The sequence below is a fragment of the Scomber japonicus genome, chromosome 10 (assembly GCF_027409825.1).
Source record: "Scomber japonicus isolate fScoJap1 chromosome 10, fScoJap1.pri, whole genome shotgun sequence".
NCBI lineage: Eukaryota > Metazoa > Chordata > Actinopteri > Scombriformes > Scombridae > Scomber > Scomber japonicus.
This window is the reverse complement of record NC_070587.1, coordinates 18,229,715-18,244,042: the sequence shown is the minus strand read 5'-3', so window position 1 is coordinate 18,244,042 and position 14,328 is coordinate 18,229,715. Positions and strand designations below refer to the sequence as shown.

The 14,328-nt window shown below is 40.4% G+C and overlaps 2 protein-coding genes across 2 annotated transcripts; one reads left to right on the top strand and one right to left on the bottom strand.

Annotated features, from left to right (window-relative positions):
• The first annotated feature begins 1,191 nt into the window (after nt 1-1,191).
• prelid3a (PRELI domain containing 3A) lies at nt 1,192-3,362 on the top strand. Its single transcript, XM_053327071.1, has 7 exons — nt 1,192-1,418; nt 1,865-2,033; nt 2,158-2,247; nt 2,387-2,457; nt 2,696-2,798; nt 3,081-3,155; nt 3,295-3,362. Exons 1-6 carry the CDS (start codon nt 1,387-1,389, stop codon nt 3,138-3,140), a joined length of 525 nt encoding a protein of 174 aa, XP_053183046.1. The 5' UTR covers nt 1,192-1,386; the 3' UTR covers nt 3,141-3,155; nt 3,295-3,362.
• Nucleotides 3,363-6,542: 3,180 nt separating this feature from the next.
• On the bottom strand, nt 6,543-12,730 carry fbxo32 (F-box protein 32). Its single transcript, XM_053327057.1, has 9 exons — nt 12,515-12,730; nt 11,790-11,911; nt 11,368-11,417; nt 11,142-11,234; nt 8,499-8,592; nt 7,687-7,871; nt 7,388-7,570; nt 6,797-6,940; nt 6,543-6,643 (listed from the first exon to the last, which is right to left on the bottom strand). The coding sequence occupies exons 1-9, from the start codon at nt 12,625-12,627 to the stop codon at nt 6,554-6,556; spliced, it is 1,074 nt and encodes a 357-aa protein (XP_053183032.1). The 5' UTR covers nt 12,628-12,730; the 3' UTR covers nt 6,543-6,553.
• Between the last annotated feature and the right edge of the window lie 1,598 nt (nt 12,731-14,328).

Here is a 14,328-nt window from a genome sequence, read left to right as displayed (position 1 = left end):
TGCTTATTACCTTACCTTGTCGGTGCTTTAAAAAAAAATCCGTCTATTATGACATTCAATGCAAGGTCATGCAGTGTGCGTTATTCCGCCTCTTGATCAGTTGAGTTAGTTTCTATAAATGGATGATCTGCTCCGCATCCACAGGAAAATAAACGAGCCGTTGAATAAACGGCGATGGCATGTATTTCTGGTCAGAGGACCATACTAGCCTCCACTGCGCGTCTGCTTCAATGAATACCTCCTCTGATCCCGCACAACACCCGCCTCAAGGCAGCCAAAATATACCACCATTTTCCGGTTACACTTTCAAAATAAAAAAAAGCTATTTTTTTCATGCGCGAAATAAATACTAAAACATAACGATGCCATATACAAAGCCATGAAATTCATAACAAAGAAAAAAGGGGAATATTTTTCTGAAAGTCCTAATTTACTACAACGATCTGGCACAGGTGCAAGCTTTTATTTGACAGGGACATCCCTCAGCTTCCTGTCTGCTTCTGTCTGTCCTGGTCTAATTTGACCCAGCTCTGCTCCGCTGGTGCCACTTGCCGTGGATGATAGAAAGATGCTACGCGCATGCGCACATATGAAGGCGGATGCAGCCGCAGCAGCAGCAGCAGGGCTACATCAACTCCGTCAAGTCCACCAGAGACACCAGAAAGAAACCGGAAACGTGCTCTGTGCCTTCAAACTGTTTCACCCATACAGTGAAACTCCGTGTCTACAATAACATCTTTTATTGTCTGAATTGTTCCCACACAGACAATAAAAGTGAATATTAGAATTGAGTCAAGAGGTTACTGTTGTCAAATGTAGCCATTAAAAAAGACTATTGCATCATGGTGCAGTAAAGTGTCATTATAATGGATAACTATACCTTTTATACTACTCACTGAATGTGTTGCTACAAGGTTGCACATCATATTTTCATCAGCTGTATCTCCATGATGTCTGGAACTAATGTTGCAAACATGAAGGTCACTACAGAGACTTTTCTTTGGAAATCTCCCTAGCAACCTCCTGTGTGTCACTCTGTCTGACTTGACTGTTGGTGGCTTCGCAGCTGCACCGGCTTCCCTCTTCTCTTTCACTGTCCGGACGCTTCACTATAATCTACACATTACATGTTTTCTGTGCTTCTTATTCCTGCACCGAAGAGGATCAGCAGAGCATTTTTGCACAGTCTTTCTGCAGCACTGGTATTCGGAGAAAAGCGGACATAATGTGCTCTCTGGACACACTTCATTGATGGTCGTGAGCTTGCAGGCCTTATTTTCTCTGATTGCCGGAGAGCTATTTACTCAAATCAAAATGGTCCGGTGAGACAGAGTTTCGGGTAACAGAGGCTGTTTCACAGATAAGGTTGAGACTGTCGTTTGAAAAATGAAGATTTGGAGCACGGAACATGTTTTCAGGTTGGTCAAAACAGCCCTGTTGTATAGGATACATAGTTAAAACACAATGAAATGGTCTGTCATTGCAGACCTGGGTTGATGGGACCTAACTTACAATTATTTTTTAACTGGCTCATTCAACTCTGAAGCTCATGACTGGTTCTTATCCGTAAATTCCATCTTTCCTGCACTATATTAAAGGCCTATGGACTTTACTATAGGACTATTCAACACCATGTTTCAGTTTTTGGTATTTTAATTGAAAAACATATAAAACAGCCTCCCAAGTCAGTTTTATTCTAGGGAAGGGTATATGAGAAGCTTTTAAAACAAACTTAAGTCTCTGTGTGTATTTTATATAATGAAAATGTATTTGGAAGGCTGTTGTAAACTGTTGTAGACTGTTCTGAAACCATTTCTTTAAGTTTATATGCTTTTTTGTACATGTTATTTTGGTTTGTGTGAAGTTACCCATGGGAGACAGTGATCAAGGCTGCAATGAGAAAGTACCCCAACCCCATGAATCCCAATGTGGTTGGGGTGGACGTGCTGGACCGCAGCCTGGACGCAGAGGGACGCCTACACAGCCACAGACTCCTCAGCACTGAGTGGGGTCTCCCGGGGATTGTACGAGCGGTCAGTAATCACATACTGTATAAACACAAGATTTATACACAGTGATTTGTGTGCATGACTTTCATCATGTGGCATTCAGTGGTCTGATCATTCAGGTGCTCACTGTGTATTATTGTATGTGTAGATACTGGGAACCAGCCAGACACAGACCTATGTGAAGGAACACTCCATAGTTGACCCCGAAGAGAAAAAGATGGAGCTGTGCTCAACAAATGTAAGTTTAGCATTCATTTTACATTAGTTACATAGTTTTGTCAGCCACCACGCTGTGAAAATCTTTAGCTATCTGTCTTTGCTTTTTGATAACAAACAAATATTATACCTGTCATAAATCCATGAATTGAATCTTCCAGATTACTCTCACCAACCTGATTTCAGTGGATGAGCGTCTCCTTTACAGACCACACCCAGACAACCCTGAGGTGTAAGTACACGGTATAACATTCCTCTCTTTGTATTTCATTTCTGAAGGGTTTTTGGGTACAGAGTGTGTGCACTTTATTCAAAATGTAACAGTGCAAAGAGAGACAGGAAACAAAATGAGCCAGACACTGTGTTCTAGCAGGTGTTATACAGTATGATCATGTCGTCATTTTTTTTTCTCTCTCTCTCTCTCATTGTCTGTGTGTGTCTCTCTCTCATCTCTTTTCACTGCTCCTCAGTACCGTCCTCACCCAGGAGGCCATCATTACAGTCAAAGGAGTGAGTCTGAGCAGTTACCTGGAGGGGATGATGGCAAGGAGAATGTCTGCTAATGCCAGAAAGGTAACGAAAAATGAAAAACAGCACATATGTAATCCATATTCTGCATGTGATGTGAAATTTGATTCTCATTGAAGATGCTACTGATGGTTTCTTTGCATGCTTTCTGACTGGGAATGTCTGTTCATTTTCTCTCTTCTTCCAGGGTGTGTTTATTTTATTGGACATAAACTCAAAAGTTGCTCTTCTTCAGTGGTGTTTGACTTCTGTACATCTGTCTCTGTGTTTGGCTGCAGCTACACGATGGTGTCTTTAATCTTCTGTCTCTCTTGTGTGAATCTGTAGGGTTGGGATGCTATTGAGTGGATTATTCAGAACTCTGAAAGAGAACGTACCTCTCTGTGACATTTACTAACTCTGGTAACTCTTAGCTTTTCTTTGCAACTTTTTCCTTCTACCTGATTTATTATAAGCATGCTACTTCTTTTTTTCTCCATTTTTAAAATTGTTTTACGTACACGTCACATAAAGCTCAGTGCTCATTTGTTTGCACACACAGGACTGCAGATCTATAATGAAGACTACTATCCCTGGCTACACCTCATAAACCACTGGGGATCCTCAGCATCTCCTGATCCTCTTCAGTTGGTACTCCCGCCGTCTGGGAGGTTGTGTGGATTTTCAGCCCACACACAGCCTCTCTCACCTCTGGAGTACATGCGCTGGGAGTTGAGACAGACGCTGCCAAAACTAAATGGTTATTAAGAAGAATGACAGTCTGCTGGAATTGTGGGCCCAAGTCTGGTAGGCGTGGCTTAATGCTAACTCAGCCATCAGTAATCCATTAACTGTTGCTTTCAATAAGAGAAGTGAGGAGGAAAGCACAGATTTCTTCTGTGTAACATGCTCTACAGTATTGCTGATGGCTGCTGCCATGTTTACCATCCATAAAGAGTTGCATAGACACCATGAGCCTACCAGACTTTACCAGTATCAATATTATATAAGTACCCATACTTTTACTTTGCTCTAAAGTTTAGAAAAATACTTGATGCAGATGCAAAGCAAGAATACAATAGGTAGACATGCCCACAACCTTTTGGAAACAAGGTATGGAACCATATTGACAATATGCAACAAACTTTTGAACTTTTATTTTCCATTATGTCAAACACTGACGACTCCTGCTGTAGGAGTTAAAATCCTGAATACGTAACTGGTGCTTATAATGTGTTTCAAGAGTCACAAACTGTAGAAGATATTTTTTGCATGATAATAGTCAAAAACAAATAAATAGAAGGCGGGAGATATTAAAGAAAATGAGTAATGTAGTAGCTAGTTATTAAACTGCTATTGCAGCTTTAGATACTAATTCAAATGACATTGTTTCTCTAAAAAGAAAAAAGATGGGAATGTACCATTAACATTGCCTTCTTTTTCTGCTGTCAAAGTAGCAACACACTGGCGCCTTTTTGATGTATCATATCGGGCTGTATCACCCCAAACCAGCACATCTCTGACAGAAGAACACTGAACGGTACAGTAAAAAAGCTCTAAATGTGGGTAGAAACGTACGTATATATGGCCTTAAAATGCGTTCAGTGTATTAATGCTTTGACAGCAGTATCATGCCTTTGCCATTCATACATGTCATGCTTTCACATGTTGAACTACTCCATTAAAAGCTACCTAAACACCCTGAGAAGCAGGGCAGGGCTGTATGTGCAATGCTGCACATGACAAAATTCTTCCGTGCTAAAATATATTTCTTAGGAAATTGAATAATATTTGTATAAAATATTATTTATTTAAAAAAAACAACTATGATGTAACAAGTGTATTATTACATTGTTTATATTGTCTGTGTCATGCAGAAATGAGTTTCATTTGCTTTTGAACAATTTGTTTTAACTTCAAGTGTTTGTCCTACTGCAACAATTAAAACTGTTTGAGAAAATTACATTTTGAAACTTGATGAACATGAACAGTGTTTGTTGTTGATCACACAGAGCTCATTGTGTAACAGCCCCTTGTGTTATTATACAGTAGGCCTGCCCAATTAAGACCAATGTTTCTGGTTAAAAGACACTGGAGAGGTTGTTCTCCAAGTTAGTGCTGTAAGTGTAAGTGTTTCCGCTGCCAGTGAGCCTTAGGCACCCTTTAATATTTTCATTTGTTCGGTTTTCATTAGAGTCTCAGCCTAATGTTAGATCTTCTAAGCACTGTTCCATTGCTCTGCTCCACTAAACACTCAGGTTATTAGCAGTGATGGTAACTGATGGAAAAGAGCTCTCAGAGGTAGTTTGTTATAAAGGTGTTCTGATTACCAGCAGCACCCAAACCAAGACTGAAATGACCTAACATCTTGCACTTCATCATTTATCCAATAGAGAGTGCACTTCTGCTGCTAACAGCAGGCAAAACTACAGAGCAGCTCCATCCAGAGGGCTCCAAATCACCTCAAGCAAGAAGTCCATGTGCATTTCAGCTGTCCATTCAATATGATGAATTTCAGTGTGTGCTGATTGCATATAATAGACATACACTTATTTTCTTTTATTTATTCAACAGAAAATAACAGAACGCATTGCATAGCACGTACACCATTCCTCACTGTCTGAGCAGTGATAAGAGGAAAGTCTGGGTCAAATTGCACCATTATACAAATATTTCCATTCTTTCAAGCCCAACAGTGCAATTTGATCTAACTGCCTGAATAAATAAATAAGTAAACACAATCAGCAACGTGTTTAAAATAAAATAAAAAAAATCATGCATGAGGTTAAAGAAAAGTAAGATGTTTCAAAAAACAGTCAACTTTGGTTTCAAAGCCTCACATCTTGAATACCACTCTTGTAAAACGAGACATTTGATGATGATGATGATGATGATGATAATGATGACAACAGCATCAGGATCTGAAATCATTGCAAACAAGGATTAAGCTGTACCGGTTTCAAGTTTCACGATAAGGCACACACACCACTGTTATAGTTCCTTAGATACCTTTACAATCTTTGGTAATACTGCACTCCGATACCATTGCTATAGCAGCCACAGCAGAAAATGAACACACAATTAATATTTAAAAAAAACATATTGAATCTTTATAAAAGTGAAAAAGAAAGCAAAATAGAAAAAGATACTGTGGTGTGTCAACACTCCCTTGCTAACATTCATTACTGCAGCGACTCAAAAATTGACTTCTCTCCATCCCAATACCAAAAAAAACATTGCAAACTTCATCTGAGCATTAAACACAGCAACCCCACCGCCTCATGTGAGCAGGCCTTGTAATATATTAAACAAATCACCATTTCAAACATTAGCTCAAATTTGAATAATCTTCTACTTCCTGTGTTCAAAAGAACAAATGACATGGTTTTAGAGCCAAAAATAAAATAAAACCATATGATTCAAATTAAGGAAATGTTGCACATGGCTACAGTTAAGAGGTGTTTCCTTATGGAGGTGTGAATTCAAAACCTCATTAAACTAAGATTTAGCTGAGCCAAGCTATTTCCACTGCTCTCCCCTCTTCCATCCTACGTCTTTTTCCCACTCTGTCACATTCACTCGCTTTCAACAGTGAACCCTCACAGAAGCCTTTGCACTCTTTCAAAAAGAAACTCGATTGCATAATTGTCCCACTGCCTGAGCGCCCTCCAGTCATACCTCATCTATATATACACACACACACATACAACCACACACACACACATCCAGGAATTGATTGTGCTATCAAAACAAAAACAATATTGTTCATTTTATGTACAATATGTACAGTCAGTTCATTTTGTGGTGGGGGGGGGGGGGAATCAGAAGTTGAAAAGGTTAATAAAGTCTTGAGGGTAGAGGGCCATAGTGCAGCTTTCTGGGTTGTTGGCTGTGCAGGGATGGTTTGTGTCCTGAGAAGAGAAGCAAAAGATAAACAATAAATCAGTAAATGTTTTTTTTCTGTTTAGCCTTCTAAGTGCAGCTTTATTACCCATAACATGTTAGTTCTCTCTGGTCAGTGAAAAAGAGAGAAAAAAATAAAAACACTAAGCGTGCATGTTTACCTTCCAGAAGAGGATGTGACAGTGTGTGCAGAAGTGCAGGGTGTCACTGTATTGCTCTCTGTGAGGATAGCAGCGGCTCAGCTTAAAGTACATCTTCTTCCACTCCAGGTGACCTTTATCTGACACCAGCAGGCGCTTTCGGATCTAAAAAGAAGAGGAAACTGATTTTTTTAGATGTGACCTACAGAGAGGAAACACACTTTGAAATGTCTGCCTTTAAGTTTGATTTCTGGATTTCTTTTGCACCCCACTCACATTTAGTACTCAATAGATGGAGGTTTTGCCAGCGTTTATGGGAAATGGTTCTCTCTCCAAACACAAATCTAAACCATCCTGAGCTGTAGGAAAGCTTCACTGTAACCTACTTTGTGAAGTGTGTGCTTTTGAGCATGATATGAGGTTCTTAAACTCCACTGGCTCCTCTTGTTTATCAGAGGTGCTTGACCTCTTAGTAAAGTTTATCACTTTCATGTACTGTATGTTCCATGTAGGCCATTAGAAATACATGAAGCAGTGGCACTTGATGTGTATGGGATGTGTGTGTGTGCATCATTCTCATTGTACATATATTATCCAATAATCTCCACATGCCTGTCTGTCTGTGAAGTGATACTGGCAGAGTCTCTTCCAGAGCAGCCGGTCCTCAGTGAGGGCGCCCAGTTCAGGACAGACTTGGCCCAGGCTGACCAGGTCCCTGCCATCCGACAGACGCTCCATGATGTTCAGCTGCAGGCTGGCAGGCAGGTCAGTCAGAGTCATGCCTGTAGATTTAGGCTAGAGGAAACAGCAGAGATAATTGGAGTATAATGGTGAAAATGCACCCAAAGTTTGCATCTTTAAACACCCCTCTAAATGCAGCTGTGAGATTTACATTTTGGGCAGATGCTTACCCTGTTGATCTGAATGTTGTCCAGCTGATGTTGCCACTGCATGATGTTCTCCATGCGGTGCACCCACGTGTTGATGTTCCCCACCAGCACAGACTTGCCCATGTCCTGAACAAGACCGCACAGCGAGACATAGAGCGTCTGCAGCAGCTCTTTGATGGGACGGACGTTCTGCTGGTCGACCAGGACTGCGGGAGGAAATCACAAGTTCAATTACTACAGTCGTGACCCCAAGTGAGACATTAAAGTAAGAGTGTTGTGGACAGATTAGCAACTACCAGGCAAACAGCCAAACGGTAAAATATTTATTGTGAATCATTGACAAGCACATTATTAAACCAAGTGTTTTGCAGTGACTGTACTCTCCTCCTGTGACACTCATAATATTTGTCCAGCAGGTTTCATAACGCCACCTAAACAACCTGAATCTTTGTTTAATAGCTGGAACATTTTGTTTATACTGTGGCTTGCTGAGGCGCCTGGTGACTGTCAGTGTTTTTCACTGGACCATTAAAGCAGCAAATTCACCTCTCTGTCACCTATGAGTTCAAATCAAAGAGCAGGAAGGATTCATTTTTGCTCTATTTCTATTATTTGTGCTTATGCCTTTAAAAAAAGAGAAGGATGAGTAGTCTACTACTGTGCATATTTGAATTGACAAAAAAGAAATTGAAATGGAGCAAATGGTGTGTCTGTGTATTTATGTAAGCAGTGCAGCAGGAAAATAGAACCCACACATCAATAAAGAGAGAGAAACTGAGAGGCAAACTAGTCGAGTAAATTTAAAAGAGCGAGAGAAGAGTGACAGGCCTCACCTTTCTGTACCACTCTCTCCAGAATATTCATGTAGTTTTTCTGCGCCACTCCACTGAGCGAGGGGAGCTGGGACTTGGCGATAAGCTCCAGGAGCTAGAGCAGGGAAAGGAAAAAGACAGAAAAGAAAAGAAACACAACATTAATTTCACCCTGTCAGCTGCTGAGACTCTCTGTTCCACTGCCTCATTACTTAATGTTTGTTATGCTGCATTCTTACAAAAAAGCACTCGCACTCCTCACAATAAATGCCATCTAGAGCAAATTTGGAGCCATTCCTTCTTGTCATTATTTGAAACTGAGGCTGGATCCAAAGACCACATAACAACATTCTTGGCTATGATCATACTTGAGTTCTTGAATCTCTCTAGAGGAAGAAGCTGCTGGAAAGGTGTTGGACAACAGCCCAGGCTGTCAACAGCATCGGCCTTCATAAACAAGCTTTTTATCATTTGACTCTCGATCCTCTAGTGAAATGAATTAGCTCAGTGTGAGTGAGCGTGTCTGCGTGTGTGTCCATGCAATCATGCTTTTGTGTGTATGTCTGCATGCTTGTTGGCTATTGGACAAACTGTGTGTCCCAGGGTGGCATGTCTGGCATCTAACAGATGCTGTGACATCATGGAGAAACAAACTCCCCCTTGCTCAATCCCGACTGCAAAATATGACCTTTGTCATCAGATCAACTTTCTGGTTAACTGGAGAAAAATTAAATGCTTAGTTTGACTACTATACATAAGCATTCAGCTAAAATGAAATGGAAATGTTCATGAGTTTAGGGTTCTCAACAACTTTGCACTGAATTACTCTTTCCTCCTTCCTCTACCTCCCTGTCCACTTTCTCAGTTTTAAGCTTCTTTGCTCTGTCCTGGCTCCTTATTTTCATTCTTTCCGGCTCCATTCCTAAAACCTAATCCCATGCCCTTCTTCTTTTAGCAACTCATCAAGTGTTCCTCTCTTTGTAGAGCAGCGGGGCAGAACAATGTGCGTTTCCATATCTACTTTTAGCCCCTGCTGTTCACTAAACTGCACTTCATAGCTTGGCTTGGCGTGCAGCTCACACTTTTCCACAAACACAGCGACTGTATCAGGAGTGCTGCATCTTCTTGTTATCATATAATGGAGATGATGCAACAGGTTAATGTTAAGAGTTTTCTCCGTTTCACCTTGAAATAACCTCCATTTGTCTCCTCTGTGAAAAAAAAAAGAGGACCACTTGTTGTCTCTCTGTGGAAGAAACTGATCTGTGTAACTGAGACGGAGTCAAGTGAACCCGCAAATGCCATCAGACACAACCAGTGAAGAGCAGTGACCTAGGACAGCATGTCCAGACTAGACGCTAGTATTACAGTCATATTGTTCTTAAGCCTTACCACACTACATTGCACTTGTTAAGCTAGAACCTGAGCTAAAAAGGTCATTCCAAAACAAATGTTATGTTATTTATAAAAACATTAAAAACTATGATCACTACTGAAATATGTATTCTGACATCTCAGGAATATTATCATTTCAAATCTGATACACTCCACTTGTGTTTCTCCGTTTATGACTGTAGATAAAAACAACAAAACAGCCATAAAACATGAGCCCCTGCAATCTAGCTGTGCTGCCAAAATGAAAAGTTTTTTCATCTCTTTCTGATTAAGCCCCTATAGCACAGATTAGGTTGGTAGTTCACATGAGACAGATATAAAAATAATACAAAGACAAAATGAAAATGCATAGGGTGAGGGGGAGGAGGGAGAAAAGGAGAGAAAAAGTAAAGGCTGCACAAAAGAGGGAGGCCAAAGTCTGGCAGAGACAAGTGTGTGTGTGTGTGTGTGTGTGTGTGTGTGTGTGTGTGTGTGTGTGTGTGTGTGTGTGTGTGTTGGGGGTCTAAATCACCTGACAACCACCGGGTCTGGTTTCATAAACCCCTGTCGGGTGGTCGCACCTCACCGCACAGCTGTCACCCCCCCCCCCCTCGCCCCCCCACCGTCACCCCCAGCAGAGGAGAACATGACCACATGCAGCCCTCCGCTCACATGGGAGCACATGTGGGAGGGCCGGTGTTGGGGTCAGTGTGGTGATGCTCTGATGTGGAGAGGGGGGGCAGCTCCAAACTAAACTACTGTCTATTGATATCCCATAATGTAATTACACCATATCCCTCATGACATTGTCACATTTCCCCCCTTTAGTAGAAATTTGATACTAAAGCCATTTGGCATCCCTACAGTATATGCAATGGCACCACAAATTGCAACAATTTGACACTTTTTTCAATACTACTTAAATGGCATTAAGTGAATTGGGTTGAAAATAGTGACTAAATTTGCATACAGCTTTGGTTTAATTCAATTTGGAAATCTGGGGATGCCAAATAGCAATTAGTAGTATTATTACAGTTAAATGGCATACTATGACACAATCTTCCCCTAACACATACACACACACACTCTCTCTCATATACACTCCCTGAGTCAGTATCATCACCACTTAGAGTCTCTTGTCTGCAGAGCATTGATAAGAGCCTACAGAAGCCTACACACCCTTTTAACTTTAACTCCTTCACTGGCACTAACAAAAACACATTTAAAAACAACCACAGAGGAAGACAAAAGAGACAGAAGAAACTGGAAAAGAAAGAGATGAGGACTCACTCTGACGACGTAATTAAATCTCCTCGTGTCCTTGATAGCGCTGCAGAAATCTAAGCGGTTGAAGGCCTCTCCCAGTGTACAATATCCGTGGCGCTGTGAGAATTTAATTATCAGGGTATTAGATTGCGATCCTCTGCAAGAGTATAGAGTTTTCTCTGTTTACATTAACAACAATGATGATGATATGATACGGTGATGTGAAAAATGAAGGTTGGTTATTTGTTACCTCCTTGGTACTTCCTTTATGAACATAAATCCACTTTTCCCGGTGGAAATCTGTGAGAAAGCAGAATGTTTATATTAGCGGCCTGCCCTCATTAAGCGGCTTATAAGCTGTGTGACAAATGCATGCGCACACATCACAAATAGGATGAAATTTCAGAGTCAGTGTGGTTATTGAAATTGAGTTTATGAAATGAGAGGAAATTAATCATAAATAATACTATTAGGGAGCAGCTCCCCTCCTGAATGTTACATAATGCCCTCATGAGCCTCTCCTGTTAATATTTTGGGTCCGGAAACTAACTTTGGGATATTATTATTATTATTATTATATGATTTAAGACCCCACACATAAAAAAACAAAATGTTATCCTTTGCATATTTATACAATAAGTCAGACTGTGTGGCTCTTTCATAGTGACTCACATGGGACCTTGCTGTTGTTGTTCATTAGGTCTTTTTTCCTCTTCTTGGCAGCCATGTCATAGCTGAGAGAGAGCAGCAGGTTCTCCTTGATGAAACACTCCTCCTCCTCGGCTTTGCAGAAGCTGGAAAAACACAGGGAAACATATTTCAAATAAAGGGCATCACATCACCATATTGTCTTGGAGCACAGTGCAAACTTTTTGTGCCTTTTTTGTCAGTACAGATAACACACTCATCAAAATAATTAGTTATCAAACATATAACCTAAGGTCGTGTGAGGTGAGCTATTCATGGTCTTTTTTCTTCTTCTCCTTTTTTTTTTTTTTTAAAGTGGACAGACAGACTCTACAGGCGTTAGTTAATCCACTCACTTGTTGTGAGGGTATTAATAGCTCAGAGTTAGTGATTAGCCTGGAAAAGGAACACAGCCCCAGAAAAACAAAGACACTGGAGTTAATGAGGAGGAAGCAAGGCCTACTGCTTGTACTGTCACCCTGTCTTTGAACATTATGCTGCAACCACTTTCTTAAAAATAACCCCTCCCCTCCCCCTCTCCCCCCTCTTCTTTCTTCTCTCTTCTCCTTCCTCTGTTTTTTTTGTTCTTCAACTAACAAAAAAAAAATTATGACGCATTCAAATGTTGCACAATTTTTTTTTGTTTAACAGTGTGTGTATGTGTGTGTGTTGTGATGGACAAAGCGACGTTTGACACTTTATTAACCAACCTCTCCACGGAGACGTTGTTGTTTTTGTCGTCTGCTGTTGTCTTTTTCCATCCCTCCTCGGTTTTTACCCAACTCTGACCCGGTGACCTCCAGTCCTGTCCGAGGAAAGGCATCCTCACTTAATGACGCTGACTTTTAAAGAAGTGTAATAAAGAGTAAAAAGTCAGGAAATTAAAGTCCTGCTGGCGTTAATATGTCTCTTTTCTTCGAAGCGCTTTGTCCTGCTTGTGTTTCTGGTCTACTGTTGTCATTGCGCAGCTCGTCTTATATCCTCCAACTCAGAACCCGGAAACACATGAGATCCGCCCACTTTGGAAACTTCCCTGCAACACGTGGCTTTGTTTATCAACTTGAGCGTTGCAAAACCTCCTGAAGAGGCGAGCAGAGGAGACAAAAACTTCTCATGTCATGGAAAGATAGGCGTTGAGGACACGGAGTACATTTCTGTGTAATGATATTGATCTGATATACCACACCTGGAAGCATTTTAAACATGTTTAAGACTGTGCTTGGGAGACAGTGATGTTACAGCTGTGAGCAATGCTGGTTGCTGTACAGGTACATTAACTCTGCCATTAAGGGTTACATTACCCTGGGAAATATTGTACGAGTTACTTTATTTATTTAACCCTGGATGACTTATAATATTTGATTTACTATTATAGATTAAAGGTCCTGCATACCCACACAGATGTGATGAATTAAGTGGCTGATTGGACCCACTCAGGTTGCAGTCATGCGAAATTACATATGCTGGGATTTACCTTTTGATTTACTTCACTAATAAGAATGATTCAATTGTAATTTGTTGGAACAAACCTTAACAGGGAAGCCTGTGGAGTCCAGAAATGTTATTGTCTTTTTATCTTTTATGCTTAAATTATGAAAAAAAAAAAAAACATCAATTTTCACTACTGTGGTGGCTCTTAATGCTTTGATTTGGGCTATTTGAATTTTGATACTATTTTTATAATGATTCAGTGATGGATCACACATACACTCTCTCATGCATATGTGTGCTATTAGTGAAATCAAATTGCAACCTACTTCTGATTTCTGACCTCATTATAGAACTCACATGGTACCTATAGGGAACCACTGGTCCAAAACAAAACTGAATTTCTACTCTTAATCTTTAGGGCTCATGCATGCCAGTAAAAAAAGAGGAAATGTTGTTCAGGAAATTTTTGACAAAAACCATACAGCACTTTCAACCATTTGGCTCTGTATCACTGTAATATATAAAGGAAAAACTTAATCATTCAGTAACAGGACTGTAAAGTCCCCTGATTCTTAGTCACTTTTGGTATTATAAATAGATCAAGTTGTCCTTTAGATTCCTCCAGAGTATTGGATTGCATTGTGGATTGTGTGTGTGTGTGTGTGTGTGTGTGTGTGTGTGTGTGTGTGTGTGTGTGTGTGTGTGTGTGTGTGTGTGTGTGTGTGTGTGTGTGTGAGCGAGCAGGGGGGTTTACCATTATATTTAAATTTCCTCAAAACAGCTCCAACTGATCCTAAAGGACTGAATTAGAGTGCTTTGTTTATTTTGGACTGTGCTATTACAGATAATGTGAAACTAAGTCTGTTCAGGCCACTGGGTCAGCTCTTATCAGCTTCATTGAATATATGACATATTGACACACTTATATGTGAGAGAGTCGACCTCAAAGTTGATATTTGTTTGTTTATGGCTTAAATAGTTTATTTTTCTATTATCAGTTAACACTGTGAATTCAAAGGCAATGACTAGGAAGTTAATTCAAAACACAAATGTTTCCGTGTTCATTATGTTGATGAGTTGTCATCAGCATACA